Below are 15,871 nucleotides of genomic sequence, written 5' to 3' on the forward strand. Positions count from 1 at the left end.
AGCAATATATAACAAACAGAGAAAGAGGAAATAGATAACATCTGATTCATACGGACTGCTATAAAGTGCAGAGAACTGATATGGGAAGCTACGGACATGAGATAAAAATCCATGTCTGGAAGGCTAAGGGCAATAAGGAGACATTTAAGCACATTAGGAAAAAAAGAAATGCTAGCAATGATTATAGGCTCATTACTAGATGGAGATGGTAAAATAGTTAATGATGGTGCAGAAAAGGCAGAAGCAGTCAGTAAATTACTATGTTCTGTATTTGGTAAGAGTAATCTGAGAATGATGAAGTATTTTCCAATCCATTAGTAGTTAAGGAAGATGTTAGAGAACCTCTACTAGTGATAAACACTTTTGAATCAACAGGCCCAGATAACTTGTACCTTAAAGTCCAAAAAGAGTTGGCTGAGGAGATCTCTGGCCTGCTGATGTTCATCTTTAATAGATCTTGGATTAAGGGGAACATTTTCAAAGACTGGAAGAGTGCCTGTGTTCAAAAAGGGCAAGCAAGATGACACAAGTAACTATAGGGTGGTTAGCCTGACATCAATCCAGGCAAAATAGTGGAAAAGCTGATGTGGGAGTCAATTGATTAAGAATTAAGAAACATAGATATAATTTATGCCAGTCAACATGGATTTGCAGAAAATTGGTCTTGCGAAATAAACCCGCTCTCACTCTTTGATGAGACTGCAAGTTTGATTGATAAAGATAACTTCATAGATTTAAAATACTTAAGACTTTTGTAATGCATTTTGGTTAAAACTGCACAACACTCTGATAAAGAAATTAGTACTATGATATCAATAGAGCATATGTTAAATGGGTTAAGAATTGGCTTACTGACAGATGTCAAAAAATAGTTCTCAGTGGGGAATAATCCCCGAATGGGGTGCACCACAGAGATTGGTACTAGGCCTGATGGTATTCAACATATTCACTAATGATCTGGAAGCAAATATAAAATCACTGCTTATAAAATATATGGATGATGCAAAGATTGGTAGATTGGTAAGTGATGATGATGACAGGACAGTTATGCAGAGTTACCTGGATTGCTTGGGAACCTTGGCCCAATCAAACAAAATGCAAAACACAGATAAATGCAAAGGGAGTAAGTTGAGAATAAGGGAGAGGATATTGGAAAGAGAGAATATAGGAGATGGGGTAAGCTATAGAGGTCTGTTTGGGCCTAATTTTAAAGCTCTATCCAGACGCAAGAATGACCCAGGAACAGCTGACTTTGAACCCTACCTGAGAGTGTCAAGTCCTTTTCAGACACAACGCTCCTTCTGGAACCTGTATCAGCGCCACTTCCGCCTTATCCTTGGGACTTGGCCTGGTGGGGGCTTTCTGCTCCTCATGCCTCTGGTTGTCTCCTGCCTGTGGGGTAGGGGTGACAGTGGCTTCATGACCCACTCCTGCCGGCCATCATCACCTCACTGTGACGTATCAGGACACTCACTACGCAGCACACGCAGTGCAACAAGATAGCAGGGTGAGCAGGAGCAGGGCACAAAACCACTGTAGGAGGTGATGAGAGCCTACCCTATTGCAGTCCAAGGCTTGACCTGATCCAACCTCAACCCATCAGGTTCAGGTCAGGTTTGAAGGCCGTAGTAAGGTATGATATTAAGTTGCTATAAAATGTTTGTTAACATGATCTGACATTCAAATTGATCTGTATAACAGAAAGGTGGTAGCATTCCTCTAGTGTATTCTTTTTTATTGATGTAAATGGAGATAAAATGGGTGAGTCACATTTTTTGCATATTTCCTTATAAGCAAATATAAAATATGATTAATGATCACATCAGTATCAATACAGATGGAGCATATAGTTCCTCTTGGTAACAGGTTTAATTAAATCACAATGAAGTTTCAGCTAAGGATACAAAATATAGATGCATGAGCAAATGTTAAATGTAGAATCAAACTAACAGTTTGTTTCCTGGCCTAAACAATGTCTAATAACAAAGCTGTATGAGCTTATTTTAATTATGTTCAACTGGACGGTTTTCATCTACACTCCTCCTGTGCAGTAAGAGGACACATCATAACCACAGAGTATTTTATTGTTCACCTACCTTCAACCAAATCATGATAAATTGATGAAAGCAAATCCAGTAACAAGGTGGGAAATAACCATCTACCTCTGCAGTGCAAGTCATGTGTATATAGTACTTTGCTTTTTCTTCCCTTCAAGGAATGCCCCAGAGACTCCAGCTGCAGACCTAGGATTTTCACAGCAGTGATGGGATTTAATGTGTGTGTATTTCATCAGTATTGTTCTGATGTATGAATTAGCTTGCTCGTTAACTGTTGGCCAGCTCATTCATTTTTCACTAAACTTTTATTTTTTCCTCCTAGGTTTATGATGAATGTGACTTGGGAAGGTAAAGATTTGTCCTTCACAGAAGATGGCTACCAGGCACACCCAAAGCTGGTGGTGATAGTGCTGAACAAGGACCGGAAGTGGGAGAAGGTGAGCATTTGTCTGCATATTAATGTACTGAAAGGCGCAGAGAGAGAATTTCAGTGCCGCTCCCTCTCCCGTGAAATACTTCTGAATTCCTAGTTTGTTGATGTCAATACACTGCTATTCTGACTGTAAATGTAAGCAAATCCCCAAAATAGATTGGTGACATGGTATGTGTTCAATTTCAGCAGAATGTTTATATTAGGCTGCATATACGTGCAGCATATACTTTCATATGTGCATGCCACTGCCTGAAGGTAAGGGAAGGATGATCATGTGGCTAAAACGCAAAACTGGGAATCTGGGCTTATGGGTTCTACTCCTGGTTTTGTTCTGGAAATCTTGAGTGAGCTTAGGTAGGTCTCTTGTGCATTAGTTTTTCCTTCTGTAAAACACAGATAACATTTCTAATAGGAATGCTGAATCTTCGTTCATTAGTGATTTGAAGTCCTTGGATGTAAGGCTGTCTGTAAGTGCACAGTATTTGCCTGATAGATAGTAGAGCTGGCTGTTGGGTGGCCGTTCCATTTTGCAATAACTTCGGAGGTTTTGAAATTTGTTTTTGTTTTGCATTGGAATGACAACAAAAGCTCTCAAACATTTTTACGAAATAGAATTGTTTTAAAACATCTGATTATTTTTGGATCAAAAAGGTCAAGTTTTCAATTCACGGGTGTCTGTCAAAAGTGGCTAGAGAAGCCACATAGGACCACAGAAACCTTCCTGTCCGAAAACTTGTCAAAATGAGTACATCTCTGCAAAATATTTCCGCTTTGATGAAACAGCATATTTAAGACAAAATATGACCAGCTCTAATAATTGTGTTAGTACTACTACGTCCTGTAGGCACGCCGGTTAATGCAGAACTAGTTGCTGACAGCCCATGTGGTTGCACAGGTGAGGCCGTTATGCCAAATAATCCACCATCTGTAGAGTCTCCCTCATACAACCAGTAAAGTTATTGCATGCAAAGTAGCTGCAAAGTAAGGGGAGTGATCTGAATATACTTCTGATATCACAATGGTCTTGGACTCTTGGCATAAAAACATAAGAACGGCCATACTGGGTCAGACCAAAGGTCCATCCAGCCCAGAATCCTGTCTACCGACAGTGGCCAATACCAATTGCCCCAGAGGGAGTGAACTTAACAGGTAATGATCAAGTGATCTCTCTCCTGCCATCCATCTCCACCCTCTGACAAACAGAGGCTAGGGACACGATTCCTTACCCAGCAATGGCATAGACACGTGCCTTGCTGTTGCTTGGGTGTCATTTGCAATGTCTAAGTGGCTGAGAATTTAAGAATCGGACAGTAGCAGACTGCAAAACCCAGTGATGATTCAACTTGGTGATATTCTAAACAAAGAGCTGTCAACTATTCTGTTCTTATCATTTCATAGTGACTCAACAGCCATTTTAAGCTTCAGAATGACACACAGAGTGACACTCCTTGAATCTTATCATATAGATAGCAAACATGGCAATTTATAGGGTGTAAATATTTTTAAAGTGGAGTTTAGTGTTTAAAACGGCAATTTAGCATCTAGGACTAAATTTTTTCTGTCATATAACCACCATCTACTGCCATTAACATCAGAATTGGGTTCTTATTGTATAATAGTCTTGAATGTTTTAGTTTCCTCCCCTTTTAATATACTATTTCACAAACACTTTTTCAGTCCAGGCTTCTTTATTTTCTCATGTCCTAACTGACTTTTTAAATTATATCCTATCAAATAAGTCCCAATGATACATGGCTTCCAGCTTTCGAAATCTTAACAAATCTGAAATCACCTAATGTGGTGATCTAAGAGTGGGCACTAACATTTTATACGTTCAGTTAAGATAAGAAAATTGTCTTTTGTGACCTACAGCAGGAAGTATACTCCACTATGATAATCTGCTCTCTCCGTATGGGCAGTATTACCATTAATATCGGTGACACAAATCTGTCATTTTGTCGTCACTAGGAGTTCTGTATGCATTGGAAGAGCAGAATATTGGTCAAGATATGCCATGTGGATCAGAGAATTTTTTGGAGACTGCTCTGCAATTTCTTGCGAGTTCACTAGTTAAACTGAGCTCACACTGGAGGAGTGAGTGAACCCCACAATCTTTCCTAAATTTGGATGGGTTTGAAAATCCAAACACAATCTAAAAACCCCTTCGCATTTTTATTAATTTGAATAATTTCATGTTTTAAAGTTTTTTGACTGCTAATTAAAATGTCATGTCCTGCTCTCCCTACCAGCAATAATAATAATAATTAATAATAATAATAATAATATAATAATCTGCCTGGCAGTAAAGCTATAAATGGTCAATATTTGTTTCAAAATATTTTTTATTAAAAACATTGTGTTAAATTCCTTTCGAGTGTTAATCTTAATTCTTTCAAAGTTTGGCTGGAGATTCTGAATCGTGACTGCAGCAGAATGCATTTAATTATACTGAGAGCTAAGCTGTTATTGGTGCATGTAAACCTCCATGTCCAGGGAATGTGCTCCATGGAAAAAAATCCACTGTAGCTAGTAAGTAATTCTGTTTTCTTTGATAAATGCTAATGCTGTACACTGTGATGATCTAGAACATAAATAAATATATTATGAGACTGATCCTACAAATCTTCACTCTTATAGTATTCCCATTGAAAGTGCATTTATTGAGGGCCAGATTCTGTCAATCTTATGCACACATTTGAAAAGAGTGGGATTATTAATCAAGTTAATTGTGAGTAACATGCCATAACCTGGAACTGAGAAAATGCCTGCTGTATCAGGACCTGGGAAAAATAGGCAGAGGTATGACAGATGTATTTTAAATTCTTAATGCTTGATCCATGCGTTGCTTGGGAAACCAAAGCTCCCATTGAAATCCATAAAGTCACGTGACATCCACATCTGGGGTACACACAGAATGTAGGATTGGGGCTCCAGTTTGCCTAAATGTTGCTAAATCAGTTTCCGAGCTGAATTTGTATGATCAAGAATGAGTTACTGTAGTCTCAGTAAACATGATAGCCATGCAGAGAGGGTTTACCATATCACATGATGTATTTCTTTACATTCATTGACATGAATTAAATTATTAACCCTGCAGTGTGAACTAAACATGTAAATCTGAATATTTTGAGGAATATTCTGCTCATTAACCATCACTAAAAACTTAAATGTTATTTTTAAATATGCACTAGTCTAGCTATTATATATTATCTGTGGAAAAATCACTTTGGTAACTACACACTGTGAGGTCAGTATTTGTATGAGCCAGCTCAAGGGGAAAGTGGTTTAAGACATAGCCAGTGATCCTCATAGTATCATAATTTCATACACTTTATATAGTTAAATTTGTCTTAAGGGACCACCAAAGCAAATGGTTTGATAGAGTTTTGAAAACTGAACTAGTAACTGCTTAGGGAAACTTACCAGGGGACAGATCATGTCCAAACTCCTCGATATGAACACTCTCCAGACTTCAAAGAAATACTTGGGTCTATTTCAACAAGTGACCACCATATGAAAGTGGGGAGGACTTGAGTATAGGCTCTGCTACATGTAACCAGACATGTTTTGAAGCATTATAGTTCCATTGTGCAGCTTCAGACAAGGTATGAGAATTCGTGAATTTCAACTTGGAGACATGAGAAAGTATTAACCTAACCGTTTATGCAAATCTTTATCATCTCTGCTGTACCCACTGCAACTCTGTGGCAGCCTGGGAGCAGACACTGCATGCAAATAAGGCTCACCTTGGTTTAAAAATAAGAGGGAATTTGTGGACATCTGGGTACCTAGTGGGAATGCGGGAGGCAGCCAAGTATTTTGCTGCCACCTTCTTGTGGAGAACATCCAGTGCATGTCCTCTGTATGGAAGGGATATGACTATGGGGTAAATTGGACTGGAAAAGAATTTTGAAAGAAAGAACTCCTAAATCTTGTCAGTGCGGAGCAGACCCCTGTTCTTTTCCTGGTCTTCTTAAGGGAGCTGAGGAAGGGGGTTTGGGTCTCCTATGTCTGGACCAATGAGAAGCTTACCCCCTCTTCCCTGCATTGTACAATTTGTTGCTGGGTACTCCCACATATTATAAGTGAATGAAGTTGTGGCCTAATTAAACCACATACATGACCTCCAGTCTTTCTTCTGGTATGGATAGACAATGCTCCATGTGCCTTCCTAGAGTTTCCTTCACATACCATACACCTCAGTTGTTTCCTTCACGAGTTTCAGGAACAAACTGAGTGTGGACACTTAGATCTGTACAGTGTCATTTTATCTAATTTTATCACAGGTTTATCTAACGTTTCCCCTCTTCTTGCTCTAGTAGGAGTCTGACAGAAAGTCTGACACCTTTCAAACAGTGTAAATATATTATTAAACTTAGAGCCAACATCTTCTTTTTGTTGGTTTCCTGATGGACACAATTTTACTTCAACTGGCAGCGTTTCAATAGGTTGTATCACAGTTCTGTTTCAGTGGGATTTTATAAATCCTAGTATCTAATTATATGGGTCATTCACGCAAAATACTGATAGTACAATAATCCAGTAGTCCTTGTAGTATAGCAAATGTACATACAAATTACAGTATAGTTCCTTTATAATGTGAGTAACGAAGAGTAATTGCTTCTGTTTAATGTGAAGTGCTTTTATCTAATTTTCTCCTTCAGGTACAAGTTTTAATATGAAACCCCTTGATTCAGTTTCCCTTTGCTCATAGTATAATAATCTTTTTGTACTTGATTATAACTTCCATAACATTTCTCTTTCGGGACTAAAAATACCTATGCTGGATTTAGCTGCAAGGTTTAAATGTGCAGAAAATCCATTCAGCCATAGCTGAGTTGTTACAGGCTGAAAAAAGGTACATGCTCTCACTGTAAAAATAATAAAAGAATCACTTTCCCTCTATAAATGACTCAGACATGCAAACTTTGAAACTTACACAAAGTGTATAAATAGTGTTAGGGGGAGAGGGGAGGGAGTGGGTGGTCCACAGCCAAGTTTGAAAAACGTTGCTTGAACGAATAATAGTTATGAAAATCACTTCTAGGAATGTTAAGTAGGCATCCACCAAGATGTCATGATAGATCCTAAAGAGGCTCCACAAGTATGTATTCTCCTTCCCATTCTTGCTGGGCACAGGGACTGTTGTTCTGAGGCAAGACCGTTTACATGGAGTGTGTAATGTGTGTGCTTCATTGAAATGGTCTACCTGGATAAAAATGCAAGCGTAAGCAACACCACCCCTAGCTCTAATACAGTGTGATGTGCTGCTGCCCTGTTAAACTAGCCCTGCAGAAATCGTTCCACTGCCAAACAGTAGCATCTGTTCACCTCAATAAGGTATCATCCTTTCCTGTTCAGTTGACCTCATGGAGATGTGGACTTCAAAGGTTTTTGGGGCTATTTAAATATAAACATTTTAAGCATGAATCACATAGCCTCTTTTTTTTTAAAGCCAAGGAAATTAAATGCAAAAAACATATCTGATATTAAAGTGATTTTATATTGATATTATATCAATCTGATATTAAAGTATAGTAAAAATAGATAAAAAATATCAAATGCAAAATTAAGTTCCTAGAGAAAAATTAATTCAGCTACTTTGCATATCCTATACTAAACCTTACTTCATGGTGAACATTTAATAGCAAAAGCAGGAACATATTACACTTAAACAAGAGTATATTACATATATAAAGGTGAGCACAGGATAAAAACATTTTTTGTGCTTTATTACTATTCTGTGATGTGTAAAGATAAACACATAGCCTTATTTGTTAGAAACATTTTTCCTGCTTGCTATTTTTTCTTTATAAAATTAGCTACAATATCCTCAAATCCTTTTCTTTCTGAAGAACCCCAGTCTGTAGAGTAATGTCAAATGGTGCTATAAACTGAGAGTGAGACTTACCATTCCCTTGCTCCTAGATTGGAGGGAGGAAGTAGTAGAGGTCAGGTTATAGCTTTGTATATCACATCACTGTGCATGTCTGTCCTCCTACACAGAAAGGGAAGTGAGCATCTGATATCTCATATTTCTAGGGCAAGTGGGAAAAGAGAAATAAGACTTTTTAAAAATGTATAATAAATTAGTGAGATGTAAAAAACATTTTTTGCTTTACTCCTGCTTCTTGTAAAAATGTTTGTAGAAAATATTATATTGTAGGTACAACACAGCTGAGTCTGTTCCAAATCTCATGTTGCTATAGGAACCTTCACTTCCACATGTCCAAACTTATTAAAATTCCAACTGTGCATTAATATTGCATTTACTGTATGTGGTCAAGGGCTTGATTTTGCACTTTGATTAACTTACAGAAGGAGGAGTCAGCCCTGATGTGCAAGACATGATGTGCATATCAGAAAAATAGGGGGCTTGTGGTGGGCGAATCCCCTGTCCTAGATAAGAAAACTAAGTTCTCCATGGAGTGTTCCGTCTGGCAAAAAAAATCTCCTGTTTCATATAGCCAATAGAAGAAGTGTAGCATGTACAGCATTACAAGTGAAGTAACACTGTCCATGTTTAGAACTGAAAAACAGAACACTGGTTCAGATTTTGGAAAGCTTTTTGCTGTCAAATTACCGTGATGTTGAAAAATCACTGAGGTAATATAGTACCGAGTATAATTTCTCAGGAAATCATCGCATCCAAAGTAGATAAAGTGAAGCTGCGATTTTGTTGGCAATTCAGATCACACCATGGTACTTTCAATAAAAAATATGGGAAGACCATATACCTTTTAACTAGAACAATTGAAATAACTGGGAACCAAATGTCCATTTGTTTACATATTCCTCACGTGAAATATACAATGAAACCTTCTTATAGGCAACTCTGTCATGGGGCTAATATGTTCTAACTTGATGTTAAACAGGACTTTACACCTAGAGTAGATGTAGCAACACACTTTCTTGGCTACCTTTGTTGCAAAGTCCTGTTTAAAGTCATGTTATTTAAAATGCAAACACAACATATTTCTAGATGTGTTCATACATAAAACTGTATTCAGAACAGAGTTAAAGTCCAGAATTGCATCTCTGCTTTTCAGTGAACAACTTGGCTTTTTTTTTTATAGTTTTTATTATAATGAAATTTCATTTCATTGTATCGGTGTTGTACTTAGCTAATTTCCTTGGAATGCATCAGTTATTACCAAGCAGTTGTTAAATTCTGTGTTCCAAAAGAATAATCACCATTCTTCTCCTCCTCCCTGGCTGAAAAATAGGGGAAGAGTTGTAACTATTGTGGAGGAGTGGTGAAGAATGCCGGACTCCTATTTTTATAGCAGCTGGTCCCAGTGGAAGAATACAGGAGCAGGGGCATTTGTGCTGGAGCTGTTTCCCACTGGGAGTGAAGGCATGGCCATCCAGAGGCTACTTCAGCTGCCAAGGTTGTCACTATAACCCACTGGTGTGCGTGTGTTACAGGTCCCCTTCTGGGCCAATCCACAGAGGATATTAATTGTCACAACCGCAATGTATAGATTCTCTTGGCACTTTAGCTCAAGCTGTAGCAGCTCATGCTTTTAGTTTTGGAAGGTCCCTGATTCGGTCCCTGATTCAGTCCCCTACGCATCAGCCAAGAGGGCAGCTGTCAAACCATCAATCTGGAGGTGAAGAGAGGGGGTCATTGGCCTGAGTAGTACTCTCCTATTATAGTGAAATGCTAAACCTGCATTGTTAGAGAGTTCCCAGTGTACATACCATAGGCTTATATTTAACCCAGTACTTCTCAGGCTTATTTGAAAACTTGCACTAAACAAAGCTATGCTGCACTAGACTAGCTGGATGGAATTCTGATCTCAGTACAGGAGCTGAAAGAATTATGCTGTGCACTGGGACTTTTCTCCACAAACTAAGGAGCAGTGGGAAAACCACTCAGGACTGCAATAGCCTGTGTGACTGCTCTGCTGCTGTCTGTCTATACTCTAGGTGTATGTATACACACACCTCACTTATTACTCTCGTGCCTGAGGGCCATAGTATCTGGGCTTTCTTGTCCACAGAGGAGTGGGATGAGGAATAAGGGGTAGAGCTGCATCGTCTCCCTTGTGAGGCTTTCAACCCAGTTTTGAAGGTCAGAGGTTCCAGTGTTTCTTGAACTTCTTCAAGACCTTCAGGTGACTATCTAGAATTAATGTTTCCTGTTATTAACACATATATGTATTAATTGTAGCATGCTGTATCTTAAAGTAATTGAGGAAACTGGGATCTAGATAAAAGTGTCATGCAAGAGGACCTTCAAAAATATAAAGTGATTGCAGTATTCTGTATTCTGCCATGCATCATATTTTGCAATGGAAGGGGTATGGCAAATGCTTTTTTTCCTAAGAAGAGGAGTTTTCTCTCATGCTTTTCTCTGCAGTGAGACAAGATGGGTGAGGCAGTATCTTTTATTGGATCAACTTCTGTTGGTGGAAGGTGTAAGTTATACACAGAGCTCTTCTTCAGTCTTGGGAAGGAAATCAGAATAAGTTAAATACAAGTTGGGGCAGATTGTTAAGCATGAGGGGTAATGCATGTTGTAGGAGGCCATCGAAATGGAGTGGGCAATAAGGGTTAGATTGTTAGGCAATAGGAGTTTGAAGTGGGCCATTAAGGGTTAGCTGGCAGGTGTGTGTTACAAATTGTTGTAATGAGCCATGAAACCAGTGTCCCTGTTGAGTCTATAATATGTGGTGTCTAACATCATGAATTTAAGTTCCCAGGCTTGCCTTCTGAAGGTGCATGCAGGGTTCCTTTGAGGATGAGTATTGTAAGATCAGATATGGAATGATCACTTTTTGGAAAGTGTTCATCCACAGGTGATATGGGGTCTTTGTCATTTTTCTGTGAGTTCATTTGTGAGCTTAGTGATTGGCTGGAGTCACCCACATAGTTGTTGGGCACTTTTGATGCACTGGATAAGGTATACCACATGTTGTGATACGCATGTGCAGGACCCCTGAATTTTGAAAGGTTTGTTTTTAGTGGTAGTTTTCTGCCATTGTCTGTTGTTACTAAACTGACACGCTTAATTGATCAAATCTTGTAGTTTCCAGATATTGACCTAAAACTAAGATGAAGTATTCCCAAAGAATAGTTGGAGAAGTCCACTAGAACAAAGGAAACAGCTAGTTTTCCTACAAAAAGTGTATGTCAGGCCATATGTTTGCTTGGTATTAATTTCTTGATATGAGTAAGATACTCCAAGTTTGTACATCTTCATCACACCTGTTGGTATTTCAGAGAAAAAGAAAGCATGTGCTCTATTATAGATTGCAATTGAAATGTGTTCTGAAAGGGACTGTGCCTGTTTGAACAGTAATGAGAGCAGATGTAGCTATTCATCTCATTCTGTCACTTTGTTACAAAAGGATTATGAATAATAGTCTTGTAATTTAGCAAGCATATTATATTCTGAATTATACTAATGCAAAGTATTGCAATGATGCTTTTGCATTAGTTAGCTGCCCTGTCATAGTGCTATTTGTTGTATAGCATCCACTCTTTCATGTATAATCTTTGTCAAATATTTATTAACATACTGTTCCTTTGATTACTTATGTTCGAATATCCTGAAAAGTTTTAGAACCATAAATATAATCGGACAGTTCATAGTACCTCACATAGATTGCAAAAACCTTTGAATGGAATCCTATTGTTAAGATGCTTTATTCCCCCCACAACATCAAGCTATCCATTTCAATGATAATATTGACTTTCTACAGGTTGCACCTTTATATCTGATTATTCCTTTCAGAAATTGTTTGGTGTATGTGGCATATATTTTTCTTTACTTCCCTGCAATTATTCTGGTCTGCAGCCAGGATATTACTAGTTACAGTGACTTGATGTATCTATTTTCTATAATGTACAGTAATGAGCTATTCTGTATGTTATGTTTTGAGAGTTTAGTTGTTTTTGTCTAAATATGTTTAACATAAAGATTAACAATTTATCATCACCTTCTTTGACTATTGCCAATTGTAGTTGGCAGAAAATGTACATGTAAAAAGATATCAGAAAATGTTTTTTCTAGCCAGTTCACTGGGTTACTTTGGTAAAGACTGAATGCGGAGAGGCTCTAATAACTAATATTTCTATCTGACATCAAACAAGCTCCTGCATTCTCAGCTGTGTTGTGTATTTTCACCTGTGTCATGGAGAGATTAAACCAAAACAAAGGGAAAACTTCCCAAATCCAGGTGAAGATGCAAGACATGGCTGCAAGAATGTAGGAACTTTTAAGTATATTTGTGTGTGTGCCTACAAATGTATACGTGTATTACGGAAGCAGTGGTCGCAGTTTCATAGTTAAAACTGTGTTGAGTTTTATACTTAAAACAGAGATTCAAAACCTTTGTATATGGAAGTGTGTGTGTGTGTGTGAGAGAGAGAGAAACACACACACACACACACAGTTTCTGTTTTGGGAAACTACAGTATCCCTGTACTGTGTATTACCCTAAATTACAGGCTCCACCTCAATGAAGTTTCTATACACACACATATGGTCCCATCACTGTGATGTCTGCTCACAGTAATCTTACTCCCACTTGTAATTTCTCTGTTGACTTTAATTGGATTCTTAGGGATCTTTAAACAGACTCTCTCTTTCCAGACACAAACATTTCTATGCCCTTTGCCCTCTAAGCAGACTATTCTCTTTTCTATAGATGTATTTGCTGTAGACTGTAACTACATGTAGCTAATTGGATTTAGGGATGGAGCATAAATCAAATTTTTCAGACCTGTCTCTGAACTATTCAATAGCTCCATCTTCCAGGTTACATAATGCAGAGTTCTAAAGGGTCCTTCTATAGTGCATTTACTGCTCAATTAAATGGATGTCACTCGGAAAAAAAAATCACATTACCACAATGGGAAAAGAGATTTTAAAAGGAATAGTAGAGAAAAATTACTTGATTCTTCCCATGTTGAATACTAGCCCAGAAGTGCTTGTGTTATGAGACATGAAATATGGTGCCTTCAGCAGGCTGCCTAGAAAATGGATACCTGTAACTAAGGAAAATAGTTAAACCCATGCACTTCCTGGACATAATCAGAAAGGATATATCACCAGCAGTGTATAAAAAAGTGCAAATTACATCCAACTACATTATAGGTAGGCTTAAAAGGATTTAATTTTTATTGATAAATATCAGTAACTGTTAATTTCGTGACACACAGACAAAAATATCTCCATCAATAATAATCAAAATGTACATTAGGCAAGGGAAGAAAAATGCTGCTTGAGAACTTTTTAAAGCTTATGGCAACAAGTAGCAATGCTCACTAGTTCTGTTTAGTACTTCCATTTATGTATTTGACAATATTTTGCATAGCCTACATTTTGGCAGTTGTTATGGCTTATTCATGCCCAGCAGGATGTACACTGGCAGAGAACAAATGGCACTGAACACAAAGATTTGTGTTAAGACTTCAGAATGTTGGATCTTCTGTTGGAATACCTTTTTATATTCCTATTAAGAATTAATGGTAACAGTTCTTCTTGATGGTGATAACCAAGAATTTACGTGGTCTCCTTATTAGTGCTGTACTAAGTGATGTAAGAGGCTTACTGACAGCTGAAGCGGTACTTGTCAGACTCACAGGGTCCTCACATAGGAGTTGTCTGTTGTGCTTGTAGGCCAGTGTGGTTAACTGTGAATGGAAGCTGAAATAGCTGGGATGGAGAATGGAGAAAAGAGGAAATAGCTACAGAGCAGCTGAGAGTGGAGAATAGAGAATGTCCTATGACTAAACCCTTATGTCTTGAACCAGAGATAAGTGAAGAACAACTCAGCTGGACTCTTTCCTGTAGTGCACAGTCTGATTAGTAGAAACAATCTCCTCTTGTTCCTATAACTGATCACAGTGATGACCAGATTGAACTAAACCAAAGTCCTGGAACTGAACAGCACAGCTTTCTCCTCTCCCTGTAAGGAATTGAAGCAAAGCCTTGTTGCAGTGCTCCTTATTGTAGGGCCAGATTTCTATTGCGATGCTTTGTGCTTCTGAAACCAATCCTAATGGCAAATTTGTCATACTACAAATGCCTCTGCAATAGATTGGCTCTGGGCTCACCTTCATGTGCTTCTAGCCACATGGAGTGTGTTCTCCTGGCAAGGAAGTAAATCCTTTCACAATTCAGCAGAAATGAAGCTGAAACTATTGTCAGGCCCTAATCTCTCCTGGCCTCAAGTGTGGAAAGGGGAGTGAAGAATGTCCCTGCTGGTCTTCTTCTTTTCCCCTTTGTCGTCTTGAGAGGAGACAGTCTCTGAAAGTGCCCTTTGATAAACTAGCAACATCCCGCATGCTCTGCTCTCCTTTTTTGTTGAGGGAGGAATAGAGGAACCCTGCAACCCTTCACTAGGGATGAGGGAGAGGCATTTAAGGATTAGGCTATCTGGTGGAGGAAGACCTGGTAGCTGCGGTGGCAGGCTATAAATTTGTGTTCATGTGTCTTGATTAGAATCCCCTCTTAGCAGGTCTTACAGCAGAGCGCTTCCATTGCCTTTCATATTGCTGAGCATGCAGCATCTCATTCACTCATTGACTAGAATTATATGTGTGAAAACATTCTATCATTTTCTTTTGTGCAATTGCTCCCTTTCTTATATTAAAAAGGGTGATTTTTTCTGGAGATTTCTTTAGATGTTGGTTTAAAAATCATATACCATCCTCTGAAATGAGCCCTAAGTACTCTGATATTTATACTTACTTATAAAATACACTTAATTTTGCATCTTGATATTTTATCCTACAATACTAAACCATTATTCATCCACCAATACAGGTTAGTATTTTGCATTGAATAGTATCTCCATGGATTTGCTACCTTCACTGTGCAGTTTATTATGCAGAGCCTTTCTCCTGGTTAGATGTTTAACTCAGATAATTCTCGGAGCATATTTTTTTTCCAATTTAAATTCTAATGGTGCTGGAATTGGTCTGTGGAAAGAGAAAATTGTTATAGCACCTTAGTGATTTATTTTCTTCTTAAAAGGCCCTTTGGCAAATATATGCTAATTAAGATCAACAAACTTGTAAGAAATATACTGGTAATACATGCGCCTTTCCCCATGTTTTAGATTGATAGCTAAAATACCTATTTTCATCAGAATATATTATGTTTGCGCATACAAACGGCACTCTATAAAATGTTAGCTTTCCCATTGCATTGATATAGATCTAGTTAAGCTACATTTTAAACCAGCAGAACATGTTTCTTGACCCAATATATTTCCAGAGGTCCTTGATGGAAGACTACTACCAATGTACGTTCATCTCCCCCCAAGCACTGCACTCCTACTGCTACACTATTGAAAAGCTTTGAAGTTAATTCATTCATAGCTGAGAGAGATCATCCCCTGCTTTTGAGGTTCTACATCCAAAT

At 38.2% G+C, this 15,871-nt stretch overlaps 1 protein-coding gene and 1 long non-coding RNA gene across 2 annotated transcripts in view; one reads left to right on the forward strand and one right to left on the reverse strand.

Moving 5' to 3' along the window:
• The window catches only part of GRIN2A (glutamate ionotropic receptor NMDA type subunit 2A), a 301,884-nt gene that overhangs the window by 193,304 nt on the left and 92,709 nt on the right, over positions 1 to 15,871 (forward strand). The window contains exon 5 of the mRNA XM_084640882.1: positions 2,380 to 2,494. Coding sequence (XP_084497008.1) covers positions 2,380 to 2,494 — 115 coding nt within the window. The remainder of the gene's footprint in view (positions 1 to 2,379; positions 2,495 to 15,871) is intronic.
• Positions 1 to 15,871, reverse strand: part of LOC311527187 — a 41,157-nt gene that overhangs the window by 10,435 nt on the left and 14,851 nt on the right. The window contains exon 2 of the long non-coding RNA XR_014713272.1: positions 8,402 to 8,528. This is a non-coding gene — a long non-coding RNA (uncharacterized lncRNA). The remainder of the gene's footprint in view (positions 1 to 8,401; positions 8,529 to 15,871) is intronic.

Source organism: Lepidochelys olivacea (assembly GCF_965140295.1).
Source record: "Lepidochelys olivacea isolate rLepOli2 genome assembly, chromosome: 10".
Taxonomy (NCBI): Eukaryota; Metazoa; Chordata; order Testudines; family Cheloniidae; genus Lepidochelys; species Lepidochelys olivacea.